The following is a 12923-nucleotide window of genomic DNA, read 5'->3' as shown; positions in this document are numbered from 1 at the left end:
AAGTTCTATGGCTGTCAAGTCTGTAACAATAACCCTAACCTGCTTTACATTGTTTGGAGCTTGGAGTGTTTTAAGACACTAGTGAGTTGCATTATGGGAGTGCAGGATCCATCAGTTTTGGAGCTAAAAGAAAGTTAAGTTCTTCTGGGACATCGATATTTTTAACCTCTTTGATTGTTTCTTGCAAATCCACCATCTTACAATTGTAGTTAATCTTATGCTGTAGAACTTAAATGTTATCAAAGCTCTACTGGTAAAAACTGAAGTGCATGATCAGTGTGTTTATTCTTAAATCCAAGGATGGAATTGTACATAGTACAAGTGAAGGGTTTTGGAATCATTGGTAAACGCTGGACTAAAACAAATTCTGCAGAAATAAGTGAAACCGCAAACACGTCTGGCATCACCCGAGATAAAGATGTTCCACTTTAATCAACAATCGGGGGGAGGTTGGCAGACGGGGCGACTCGTGAGTTTTGATTGAGGCGGGTTTACTTTTCTCTTTACAGAGTGACAAACGCACGTCTAAACATGGTCGTGTTGCAGCGGTGCTTTTTGAAGAAATGTCTTCAACTGGGTAATTTAGGGAATCAAGAAACCACTAAAAGTCTGCTATCAGCCGGGTTCCCCACTACGCTTCTGGGTGGATGCCGAGCTGCTGGGCACAGGAGCAAATCAAGTAAGTAACTGGATTTAAAAATCAACTGGTCGGATGTTGGTTTTACTTTTGTACATTTCTTGTGGGCTTCTACACGCATTGCTTTTCACAAAGAACTAAAGGGCACTCTTTCGGGACTTATGTTTAATTCAGAAATTGACCGAGTTACTTAAATCTTTTTTGACATGACATAAATATATATTTTTTTAGATTTAATTAATATAATGGTCCAACATTCTTGGCACCGAGTCAAAGGGACTTTACATCCGATGCTCAAAGTTCAGCCTACTTGTTCCAAACATAACGGAGCGTTTGCGAAATAAAATGTGCTTGCCAGACTCATGGAGTCATGAACTGGAAATGGGTTATTGACACAGGAGATAGTGATGATGATGATGAGGAGGATGAGGGTAACAGCGATGCTTGAGAAACCGGGACCTGCGGTGTGCGTAATCGTGCCAAAGCCTGTGCGCATTCTGCGTAATAGACGAGGCACAGTACCATGTACGACACCAAACCTTCTCAGGAAGAAACTTCCATACAGCCCGTTAACGAGTCGATGGAGCCTACTTTACTGGCACAGTCTTCAGTCTGCAAATTAAATGCCCGTATTGAGTTCGCCCCGTGGCGAGTCACGTGTGTATGTAATTGATCGCATGCAGTTATTCATTAGCTCCTAGTAGCCTATTTTGTGCGCAACTAACCATCTAATCTAAATAGGCTACATACCGTGTGTGTGTGTGGGAGTAAATATTTGTCCTCCTCAGATGTGAGGGTCAGTGGTGGAAAGAAACTAGTAGCCTACATTTACTCAAGTACTCTAGTACAATTTGGAGGTAATTGTAGGCTGCAGTGCTTTACGTGGGTAATTACATTTTATGCAACTTTATACTTCTATTCTGCTACTTTTATGTGTCAGCTTTATTTACGTTGCAGAGTCAGATTGTTAAAATTTGAAACAACTAATAACTAAATAAAAAAATCTTATAAATGATGAGATATTGTTATGAATTAAGCCCCCCAGCAGCAGTATGTAAAGTAGCTGTCCCACCAGGTGTGCCAGATGTGAGGGAGCGGACTCTTATTGCTGTAAAGCCAGATGGAGTTCAACGTCGTCTTGTGGGACAAATAATTCAGCGGTTTGAGCAGCGGGGCTTCAAGCTGGTTGGCCTGAAAATGTTGCAGGTAAAGAATTCTGAAATAAGTTTGTTTGTCAATGTTTGTGTGATGTGCAAATGTTCTGTTTAATTTCTAACTGTTGCTGTCTCTGTTGTAAAGGTGCCTGATGATCTCCTGTCTCAGCACTACTATGAACTGAGGACTAAGCCCTTCTATCCAAGTCTGCTGCATTACATGACCTCAGGGCCTGTTGTTGCCATGGTGAGGACTCTTCTTTCTGTCTCCTTGTGAGATACTACTATATTTTACATTATAACTGCTTCTTTTTTAAATTATTTCTACCTTTTCATTAGATTGACAGACATGAAAGGTATGTTTTTCAAATATCTGTAAAACTTGAATATATTGTTTTTGTGGGACGATATATGTATTGTTTTAATTTTGTTTAGGTGTGGGAAGGGCCCAAAGTAGTCCAGACGTCACGTACGATGGTGGGACATACTAACCCAGTGGAGGCCCAGGCAGGCACAATCAGAGGAGATTTCAGCTTTCATGTCAGCAGGTAACATGATGTAATTTGATCTCATTACAGCAAGTTACAGAACTAAACAATAACTTCATGGCAGTTTCCATGTATTGCGCCTTGTGAAGCATTTACATGTGATCAATTATGTGCGTTGGTTATTTAAAGGAATGTAGTTCATGCCAGTGATTCACCAGAGGGGGCGCAGAGGGAGATCCAGCTGTGGTTTCAGAGAAAGGAGCTCGTGAACTGGGACTGCTGTGACCAGACCATCAGCTGTGAGGTGTAAAGACGCTGAGTGCAGGAAACAGTGAGAATCAGTAATAGAGGTCTGTCTCTTGTGACCACAGGGATTGAAAAAGATGAATCATATTCAGGGTTCCTACCAAATAATTTACCTCAGTAAGTGCACTTAGGATCACCCCAGTAGCTGCTCTTCTGTATAATGATCAGCTCCAGCAGGCTAATAGATTCACTAAGAAGTGTGTTAATATTATAACTTATTTCAACACAGAGAAAAAATCTTTAAGTTGCAGAAATCCCTTTTTTGGCAACATTAAATGACATTTTGACATAGCCTTATTGTTAAAATAGTTATTAGTAAAATGTTGTGTATTTTCTTTTTTGTTTAACAAATTATATGTAGTAGTATTGTTTTGGGAGTAATGTGTTAACCTGAAATACAGTATGCCCTCAAATACTTTAAGTGTGATAATAACAATACTTGACTGAAATTGTAAGTACTTTTGTAAAACTGAAAATGTTAAGTAATCCTACTACCTGTTTAAAAGATGATAGTAATTAAATATGAGGAAAAGAAATAATGGTTTTAAGTGCAAATCTTGGCAGGAGCTGTATGAAATAGTAATAGTTTTTTTTTTAATTCAGCCAAAATCAAATAATCACTGTTTGCACTAGAACATTTTACCTCTTTTGAAAAAAACATTTGAAAAAATGTGCTGGTGCTGTCAATATAAAAATGAAGTAACATATTGACATGATGATAATTGATTCAGATTGTAAGTATGTTGACCTCTTTAGTGTCACTTTTGTAATCAATGATACAGCTGAAGAAAAAACTCTGTTGCACATAATTTCAGTTATGGAAATACTTATTCAGCATTCTTCACATAATTTTAAATAAAAGTGATTACTTTGATCATACTTGTCTTTGTCAAAATATGCAAAGAACGGTTGCAGTAAACTCATAGATATGGTACAAAAATGCACATAATTTAAGTTCTATTCAAGCCAATACATAGACAGCAATTAATCTACTACTGTTCTGTGTTGTGGTACTGTGTTGTTCATTATCTCATGATATGAGTCCCAGCTAAAGTCACAATGAAAAAAAAAAACAGAATCGGAAACATTTCAGTCTCAAAAGAACATCACAGAAAGAGCCAGGACTAAAATAGTGTATTAATCGCGCATCAGTTGGATGTGTATTTGGTCTAAAACAATATTTGACTGCAATAAGCAACACTGTCTTAATATAGAATGAAGTGCAAGCAATTAAAACTCTACATCAATCAAACCCGACTGTTCTGTAGTGTCATGAACATTTTTGACAGAATGCTCTCTAAAAAGCCGTTTCAGTCCATTGTTGTTAACACATCAAACTAATCATCAGAATGTGTATTGTGTTTAGATATTGCCTAAACAAAGGATGAGAGAAATGTTCCAATTTTAAAAACTATAATGTTACAAAAAGTAAGAATAGCTTAAGTGAAACTCTAGCAAAAAGTTAAAGTTTAAAGCATGTAGAGATCTAAAATAGTCCCAATGTTAATCACATTATTCGTGAGTGAACTTTAATCGCTCACTCTAGCTAGCTTTTGCTGCTCGATCTGTAGCACATACTAGTAATTTCAGCATGTATGAATAAACGATTAAAATCCATTTTCAACATCACTTTGTTCATACAGTAAATGCAATATCACAGGTATCTCCATTGATCATCCAAATATTTATTACCAACGTCACATTACATCGCTCTCGGATTTCAGGTCAACCTTCAGCTTTTGCTTCTCCATCACCGTTTCTAGTTCAGAGGCGTTGTGCACATCCTGAGGAGGACAAAAGATAAAATATCAAGGAGAACTTCAAAAGACTAAAGAAAATCTGTTTAAGTCCATTCATTTGAAACTATCCTTAAAATTCTAGTCCCATTTGGTCACATTTCTTAACAATTGTACGACCCGCTGGCAGACCTGGAGAACTTTCAGTTTAAAAGGTGCCCTGCCACACAAGAAATATGTTAGGTCCACATGTGTTTGTGTTATGTCGTTAATGAAAATGAACTGCTGCCTCTTCTGTCAGCTCTAGCCACTGAAAAGAAAGAGGCGGAGAAATCAGGCCAATTACAAAAGCTGGTCAGACTGACATCATGTTGCCTGAGCTCGTTACCATGAGCATACAATGTTGCACTGGGTAAAGAATACTGATAGCCAGGCTGTCATTGGCTAGCTGTAAGCCAATCAGAGTCAAGCAGCTTAAGTCGTTGAATATTATGGAGAACTGGCACAAATCAAGCTGAGTCTTGCTGCAGGCTGTCTATACCACGCTAGAATTGCTTGAAACAAGGTAACAAGGCATTTTTTTTTACAACGGTGTTAGAGCCCATGGTAGAACTTTAGACATTACCACAAAGTAATAAAATACGTGTGGCAGGGCACCTTTAAGAGGCAATAGCAGGCTCAGGAAGATATTTGTATCATATGAAACTAGACCGTCTAAGGAATCCAGTGTTACCAACCATGGCATACTAACGTGTTGCGCAATAATTCTCCAAAATTTGGCTAAGTTTTGCCGAGAGAAAAACTGGCATGGGCATATTCAAAGGGGTCCCTTGACCTCCAACCTTAAGATATCTGAATGAGGATGGTTTCTATAAGAACCTACAAGCATCCCCTTTATAGACATAAGCCCTTCATGATATTCCCAATTTAGTTTGGGTCAAAAACTATGCAGTTTTCCTCATGCAGTATACATGTGTTACTTTGCCTATTCTAAAATGGTGTATTTAAATAATTCTGCATACTGGGGTCTCTAAACAATCTTGGAGTTACACATATTGGGTATGACTAGAAAGCTAAGAGTCTTGTGGATTCAATTAGAATTGTATTGATTTGTGATGATGTTAGTCCCCATAGTAGGCATTTCAATTTAGTGAGATCATTTTTGGAAACGTGTCACTGTATAAAAGGACCCGTTGTGATCTCTAGGATGTTCACAGCCTCATGAAACTACAAATGCAAACTAGAGTTCTATGGGATTCAGAGATCTATGGCTTTCCTAGGTATGTTGATAATAGGGGGGTTTCTGAGCAGTTTTCTGAACAGAAGTGCTTGTCTTCCAATCTCTGAAGAAATCTCCAATGTGAAAAGGTTTTGATTTCAAATCACAGCATGGATTTTGTAACTCAAGGTCTTGGTGTCTTATTGTTGTATTTTGGAGGGATTTGTGACCATTTTTATGGCCATAGCATACCTATATCATAAACTCCTTATGCACTTTCACTTTTTTGAAGTAATTTAATGATTAGTTTTTGTTTTTTTTCTTTTTGGATTCATGACTTGAAAAACATAACACACAGTGTTGAATGCATCTCAAATGAATCTTCATGTTTCCAGCTTTTAAATGCTCATCTACTGTTGTCCTGCTTTCTCCCCCTTAACATCCCCTGTCCCTATAAAAAGGGGGTGGACTGCTAAAAGAGTAAACCTCTGAAGACATTATGAAATTCCTTTAGTACCAGACCCAGAACAAGATGGATCTGTAAAAACTGTAAAATCTACTCCCTGCAACTATGGACCTATGAGGTCTGTAGAAACTTATATATATATATATATATATATATATGTATATATATATATATGTATATATGTATATATTGTGGTTGCAAGGTAACAATGTAGGTCAGTAGATTGGTCAGTAACATTTTTTGACTCTTTGTCAAAGTCTTTGTAGAAGTCAAGGTTAACCAAACAACCCACTCATGGACATATGGACCCACGCATAACCTCGCAAACACACACAAGAAAACCCAGTACACCCAGAAAACTACTGGACAAACCTCGAGGAGGGCCTTCTGCACCATAATTTGGCTGTAGGCTCTTGCACCTTCTTCTGGTGACACCGTGCGGAGTTCCTCCTTATTCAGGGAAAAAAGCTGCGCTCCATTTAAAATGCCCAGAGTCTGAACTGTCCTAACAGAGGGGGAAGGAGCAACAAAAGAGGTGTCATTGTCAAAAGTTCATCTATAACCTTCATTTTTATCAGAGAGAAGAATCCAGTTGTTGGAATAATCTAAAGGAAATATAAGTTTATCTTTTCCCGAGACGCTCTTCTTTATTTTTTTGTTGTAATAGCACCCATAAATGTCCTCCTAGCTGACTGTTTATGTTCAACTCCAACTCACCTCAGTTCACAGCTAAGTTGCATTACATGAACATCGGCAGGGAGGACATTTTGACATTTGAGGGCGCTATTGTACACTAAACAAAATCAAAGAATGTTCATTTGAAAGCTGCATGTGCTGCATGTGTAATGCTACAAATTGTGGAGATTACTTTGATTTCATTTTATTGTTGTTCTTCAAGTCCAAAGTACCAAAAAGGTTCAATAAGCACCCCCCATACAACTTACTGAAGCCAAGGCAGTCCACTTGAGCAATAAAATCCAGTTCTTATTTTACATTTCCTGATACAGTAGAGTCAATAATGCTCCTGGATCATTTTCATTTAGTACAATTGCAATCATTAGATTAAAACTATTTCAGCATAATCTGGGTAATAGTATAATCAGTGATAGAAATGCATAGATTGATTTATTTAGGCACACAACTGGTGTTGGACATGTTCCTTTTGTATTACTTGATATCCCTGGTGGATCTGGAGAACAACATGATTACTAACTGATTACTAGGTTCCACAAACTAGCCTTGTTCTAAATCAGGTTTTTGTTTGAGCTAGAGTTTCCTCCTTCAATGTACACTCACAGCTGACTGAAGCCTTTGGCGGTGAGCCAGGCCTCCACCTCGGCAGACGATGAGTGGTAGTTCAGGAGAGAAGAAGTGTCAGTGGTGCGGGGAACCACCAGCGGACGGACCGAGTCTCTTTTACTAGCTAACCGCCGATGAAGCTCGTCATTCATTTTTAGGACTGCAAATATAATACAAACACACACACACACACAAACCAATTTAACACAATTCTCCAATTTAAGATTAGTGCTCAACCTCCAGGGTTGTTTTGTGTTTAGTGTTCATGTAAGGTGTTACAGAAATTGGTGTAACAAAATCTCTAATAATTCATAGGTTTGTGTAAGGCCAGTTATCTCTGTATTTACTATCAGCATTTCCCAGTGTTTTGTAGGAATTCAACTGCACCAAATATCAACACAAGAGCTTATGCAAGTTACTAACTAAAAGACTATTGTGTCAAAGCAATAGAACTACACAGGCTCAACACTCAACTTCTTCCTCTTAGAAATTAATGCAACAAAATGCTAGGAGGAGCATCTTGATAAAGCCATGTGTGTCTGCTGGAGACAGGACTTTAGTAGCACTTAAGTGACAGATGAGAAACAGTGATAACTGCTACTGTTGTTATATGCTAAAAGTACATAAGAAGCTCCTGGGATCCAATAGGTTATTGAAGTTGATATTCCAACAAGCTCTTTATATGTTTGTACACACAATTTACCATTCCTCATATTCAACAAGTATGGGCATGTTACCTCGCTCACTGTTTTCTTTCTGTGTTGTTGTAGATGGTAAAACCATACTCTGTGGTCGCATTTGGCTGATAGCGGTAGGACTGGTCCCAAGTTGGCTTGGAGGAGCATATGAGAAGTACTTGGTCCGAGGGTAAATAGGCGTCTTCTGTTTTGGAAAGCCAAGAATTAATAAAAACTGAGATTGCATAAGACAAAAAGCCACAGTGTGTGCAATGTTGGAGGCACTGTATCAAAACTCTGGATGTTGTGTCTGTACTTGCACCTTTGACTCTCTGCGTACCACTGGGTTGTCTCTCCCAGTGTTATTCAGTGCAGACAGAGGCTCCAGGATATTAGAGGGGACAAATCCGATCTGGTCAAAGCGATTCCGACACTTCCACCATCTCTTTGATGACTCAATAACCTAAAAAAAGTTCAGTTGAGTTTTGTGATACATTACAAGAACATATCTATTTTTACAGGTGTGTTACCACTTCTCCACCTATCTAATTCTAATTATGGGTGTGTACCTCTAGTGTTTCTCCTTGTAGGACAGAAAGCTCACTGCTGTTTCTCGCCACAAAGTCATAACTGCAGCAGTAAAGTCTCTCACCCTCTGGTGGGAGCCCATTTCCTTCTCTGAAATAGAAATGTCATTTAAAACATAACATAAGAAAAGTGAACCCATTTAACAAATTCAGATATCATTATCCTAATATCTAATGTGAGACATTGACACAAGTTATACTAAGACTTTATAACCTCCTCTTTTCATTCCCTACAGACTTACACTTCATAAGTGCCTGCACCAGGGCCCTCCGCTGTCCTTTGAGCTTGGTCATGTAAAGTCTGTGCCTGCCTACGTTCTCTGAAAGCATCTTGTTTGTGCTGCGACGTGATAGGATCTTCAAAAAGCTGGCCAGTTGAGTTATAGGCCTGAGGCTGCCACCCATCCAGGAAGACAGGTGAGTATGAAGAACCAGACCCACTAAGGTGCAAGAAAAAGGGCAAGAAGATTTTGTTAGAGCCATATAACACACTCACAAACCAAGATTTACACACACAAAACACGGACCAGAATGAAATCCAGTTGGGTCCTAAGGAAGTCCACAGCTGTTTTTCCTCCTCAGTCAGGTGCTTCTGAAGCAGTGAAACAGCACCAGTGGTCATAGCAGGACTGACCACTGATGCACCTAACCCTGGCCCTCCAGTGGTTTCCACCATCTGTGAAAAAAATGATTGCTACAGTCAGTATCACAGAAAGAGAAACTACTAAATGAAACATTAGAAAGGCTCACCAGTCGAAGAGGCACAAAGATGGGATGGAGCAGCTCTGGTGCATCAGGCTCTGCGATGGATGACTTTAGACGGTCCTAAATAAACCAGCAAAATGAGTCTTTTGACTTTTCATTTGCAGAAGTTTTACCATAATTTACTTGCACATTTCCAGAGTTACTTATTGCTCAATTATGACGATAGTAGGCTTACCAGAAGACAGAGGGAGTACTTGATTTTCTGAAAGATGTCCACAAATTCTTCCTCTGATGGAGGAGAAGCTTTCAGGGTCAACAAATCTGCACACAGAAGAGCACCATCACAGCTACAACTTAACAGTTAACATATGAAACACAGACACAAAACCATGATCACAAATGATACTGACAGATAGGTGTCAGTATCATTTGTCAATTCTTTTAATTATCTAGAACAATTTGTAAGCTGCCAAATTCTAGTTATATAGCAGGTTCTTTAGGGAAAAAGCAGAAAGGCTGTTAAGTCTTCAAGTACAGGTGTGGAGTGCTTGTTCTAGCGTGTTCCAGCAAGTATTCTTACAAAACAAAGCCAGTGGTTGTGACTAATAACAATCTTCTATTTCATTTTTAATACATTTATATGTTCAATGCCTTTAGTCTTATCTAGGGCACCACCTATCCAGCAAACACTAACCAGAAATCTGGGAAACACCCTGGTCATGTTGCCTCTGACAACACAGGGCGAAGACAGATTAAATCAAAACTCCTATTCGCATACTTGCAATTTATAGTGTCCCATGATGAGGAAACCAAATCTTCTTGCTGTTCTTTCTAATAATCTTCATGTCCCAGTAACAAAATGCCATTGTGGTAATTTATGTATTCATAATCAAACAGGATGCTAACAGGATAAAAAAATGTCTGGTGTGAATATTTCGCCCACGCTTATACAACTGGACGGCCACAACCCAACAGAATTAACTAATGAATAAAGCTTATTTGAAGTTAGTTAAAGTTTTAAAAAACATTGTTTAATAGTGTAATGTCCCTGGACTGACTTGGCCCCAGCTTCAGTAAGCTCTCTGTCATGTTTCTTGTTCATGCTTGCTGTGGGCAATAATTTTAAGAATCATCCGTTGGACTTTTTGGCACCATGCTTGTTGAGCAGTTTCCTGCATGTAAAATAGTGTGCCAATATTCTGCCTTTGTCTCCAGTTGCCTGCCTCTATTCTTCTTCTGCAGTCCTACCAGAAGCCAGCACTAACGAATCTCCTGCCAAGCACCTTCAACGTCCTTCTGTCCTTCTCTGCCCCCAGCTGAGAGCCACTTCTTCAAAATTTAAACCCACCTTAGACATATCATCTGACTAACGTACATATTTTTTGGGCCAAAGGGACCATCCTAATTAAACTACGACTACGGTAGTTAGCTGACATGATGGAAGAACAACTCCCACCATTTTGGTCCTTATTCTTCTTGCTCTTTCTGCTTTTCTTCTTCCTCGTTTGGTTGAGAACACTCTGGGCCTCAGCCGTCTGCTGCAAACGTGACATGAATCGCTCCACATCGTCAAAGCAGTGGTTCAGAATCTCCTGAAGAAAAATACTGTGTTTTAGCCATTTACCAGAGCAACTTACAGCAAGTGACTTTTTTAGGTCAACAGTTAATATTACTGGTAATTTAATGAAGTAGTAATGAGTCAAACAACATACAAGGAGGTGAAACTAAAAAGCTGCATTTAACATATGGTATGCTAACGCATGTGTATGCAGTTCAAAGCCATAGCCCTGCAATAAATACATTTGTAATGGTTATACTGTTAAATATTTAAGAATGTGTAAAAGAGTAATTGATTTATGTGCAATCTTCTAAGGCATAGATCTTCCACAGGGGTTCCTCAGAGTCAATTCAAGAGTCACCCAATTTTTGGAAGTTTTTCAAAAAATTCAAATTAATCCAACATACAGTATTATTAGCAAATATAAATCCCCTCTGCTTACTGGCCTATTGGTAAGGTAGTCACTAAGGCAGCCATCCACAGATACAGTTAATAAGGATTCACTGTGGCACATGTATGTTTAACATTAAAAGATGATTTATAAAATCATGCCAACAATTATTACTGTAATAGCTTAGTATTCTATGTAATAAAATGTATGTATAAAGGCTGTAGATCGCCCTACATGTTTTGTAGGGCCAGTTTGATATGCAACTTAATGGGATACAATATATGTTGTATGGGTCCCTCGTCCATCGCTCTTTCAGTTAAGGGGTGCTTGGTTTAAAAAATGTAGAAGACCCCTTAATAATGTGTTCCTCTTATTCATCCGACGTATGAATATACTATCAAATGTAATCCAATACAACAGTATCATCACAAACTACAACCTCAAATATTATCATGGAGTTGAATGAACACCACTCATGGTCTCAACCAACAAACTAAATTTACATTATAACCTCTACCTGGTAGATCTTACTGCAGGGCCGTCGTCCTGGATTGCAGTAAATAACTATTGGATCACAATGGGAAGCTCAGTGGTGATGTAGGCCTGGTCAATAAAACTTCCAGAGGTAGCCCCTGCCATTAACTCAGGAATCAGGACTGAATCAAATCCCCTCTTTCCTATCTGTCACAGGCGCTTGCTCAACTTTAAATCCCCACTGCCTCTTTTCATAGCAACTAAATATTGTATTAACTTTTAATATGGCTATTGTAGGGCTGCTAGTGGTTAATTGTAATATCAGTAAACAGAAAAATAAAAAGTCTACTAAAAAGTCTAAAATAATATTGTATTGTATTGTATAAACTAACATCCTGTACATAACTATTTTTATTCCAAGCATCATATGCATTACAAATTTGACATCAGCATATGTTAATGTCCTCTATTCACAATGTAAACACTCACTAAATGTATAGACATATTAAATTGTCTTCTACCCCTCTCGTGCAGAGCCTCAATACTTGTCAGTTACATGCTCAAGAATGACGATTTTACATTTCCATCCATATCGCCTTACCAACACTTATATTATGTCTCCTCTCATGTACGGTTGCTGTCTTGATTGTGCATAAATACAATACACTGACATTAACTTGATGGGACCACATACTTTCTTTAAGCTTCTTTGCACAGGTAGCCTCCTCTCATTTGACTTTAACATCCCATTGAATATTTGTAAGCTTTATTCTCAAACCCTTTTGCCCTAATACACATTTAAAATCAAAATGAGTTATGCATGCACATACCACTTCTCTCTCTGCATTCAATAGAGGTGTATAATTTGACTCCCCACTGGCACCCTTTTCTAAGCAGAGAGAGAACAAAGCCATTAAAGAAAAGTTGGACATGTAAATGAAACAAAGCCGGCTGTGATAGGTCAGTTGCAAGAACAGGACAACATGTGCAGAAAAAGCCAACACATATTTGTGGCAAGAGCAGATGCTCACACATATGCATACACATTAGGCAGATGAATATACCTTTGCCAAAATCTGTGTAGATGGGCAGGCCACTAGGAAGAGGCTGCTCTCCCGGCATTATCATGACTCTGACACCTGAATGCTTCCTAGGGGCCACCGGAGGCGGCGATGCAGACATCTATTGTGTGTGGATGCAGACAGAGTAAAATCAGCGATGCATGT

General features: G+C 38.7%; 2 protein-coding genes across 5 annotated transcripts in view; one reads left to right on the top strand and one right to left on the bottom strand.

Annotated features, from left to right (window-relative positions):
- Positions 1-432: 432 nt before the first annotated feature.
- Positions 433-2817, top strand: nme4 (NME/NM23 nucleoside diphosphate kinase 4). Its single transcript, XM_032538747.1, has 5 exons — positions 433-679; positions 1713-1843; positions 1937-2038; positions 2227-2339; positions 2469-2817. The coding sequence occupies exons 1-5, from the start codon at positions 532-534 to the stop codon at positions 2587-2589; spliced, it is 615 nt and encodes a 204-aa protein (XP_032394638.1). The 5' UTR covers positions 433-531; the 3' UTR covers positions 2590-2817.
- A 94-nt stretch (positions 2818-2911) lies between these two features.
- Positions 2912-12923, bottom strand: part of eps8l1a (EPS8 signaling adaptor L1a) — a 10876-nt gene continuing 864 nt past the window's right edge. Inside the window, exons 2-14 of one of the 4 annotated variants that reach the window (XM_032538708.1) lie at positions 12762-12879; positions 12528-12586; positions 10728-10866; positions 9510-9595; positions 9320-9394; positions 9097-9245; positions 8812-9009; positions 8552-8660; positions 8305-8445; positions 8043-8184; positions 7303-7465; positions 6379-6511; positions 2912-4369 (exon numbers count right to left, since the gene is read on the bottom strand). In XM_032538708.1, the coding sequence (XP_032394599.1) occupies positions 4283-4369; positions 6379-6511; positions 7303-7465; positions 8043-8184; positions 8305-8445; positions 8552-8660; positions 8812-9009; positions 9097-9245; positions 9320-9394; positions 9510-9595; positions 10728-10866; positions 12528-12586; positions 12762-12879 (1599 nt within the window). In that variant the 3' untranslated portion in view covers positions 2912-4282. Of the gene's footprint in view, positions 4370-6378; positions 6512-7302; positions 7466-8042; positions 8188-8304; positions 8446-8551; positions 8661-8811; positions 9019-9093; positions 9246-9319; positions 9395-9509; positions 9596-10727; positions 10867-12527; positions 12587-12761; positions 12882-12923 lie in introns of all 4 variants that reach the window. The other 3 variants (XM_032538705.1, XM_032538707.1, XM_032538704.1) reach the window with 3 other exon arrangements.

This window comes from Etheostoma spectabile, chromosome 15 (assembly GCF_008692095.1).
Source record: "Etheostoma spectabile isolate EspeVRDwgs_2016 chromosome 15, UIUC_Espe_1.0, whole genome shotgun sequence".
Taxonomy (NCBI): Eukaryota; Metazoa; Chordata; class Actinopteri; order Perciformes; family Percidae; genus Etheostoma; species Etheostoma spectabile.
Note: the sequence above shows the minus strand (reverse complement) of the source record. Positions and strands in the feature narration are given on the sequence as shown.

Excerpts from the sequence above, each read along its gene's own strand:
- nme4 (XM_032538747.1), top strand. The coding sequence starts at position 532 with ATGGTCGTGTTGCAGCGGTGCTTTTTGAAGAAATGTCTTCAACTGGGT. Across the intron at positions 680-1,712 it reads TGGGCACAGGAGCAAATCAA|GTGTGCCAGATGTGAGGGAG; the intron begins GTAAGTAACTGG and ends CTGTCCCACCAG. Across the intron at positions 1,844-1,936 it reads TTGGCCTGAAAATGTTGCAG|GTGCCTGATGATCTCCTGTC; the intron begins GTAAAGAATTCT and ends TCTGTTGTAAAG.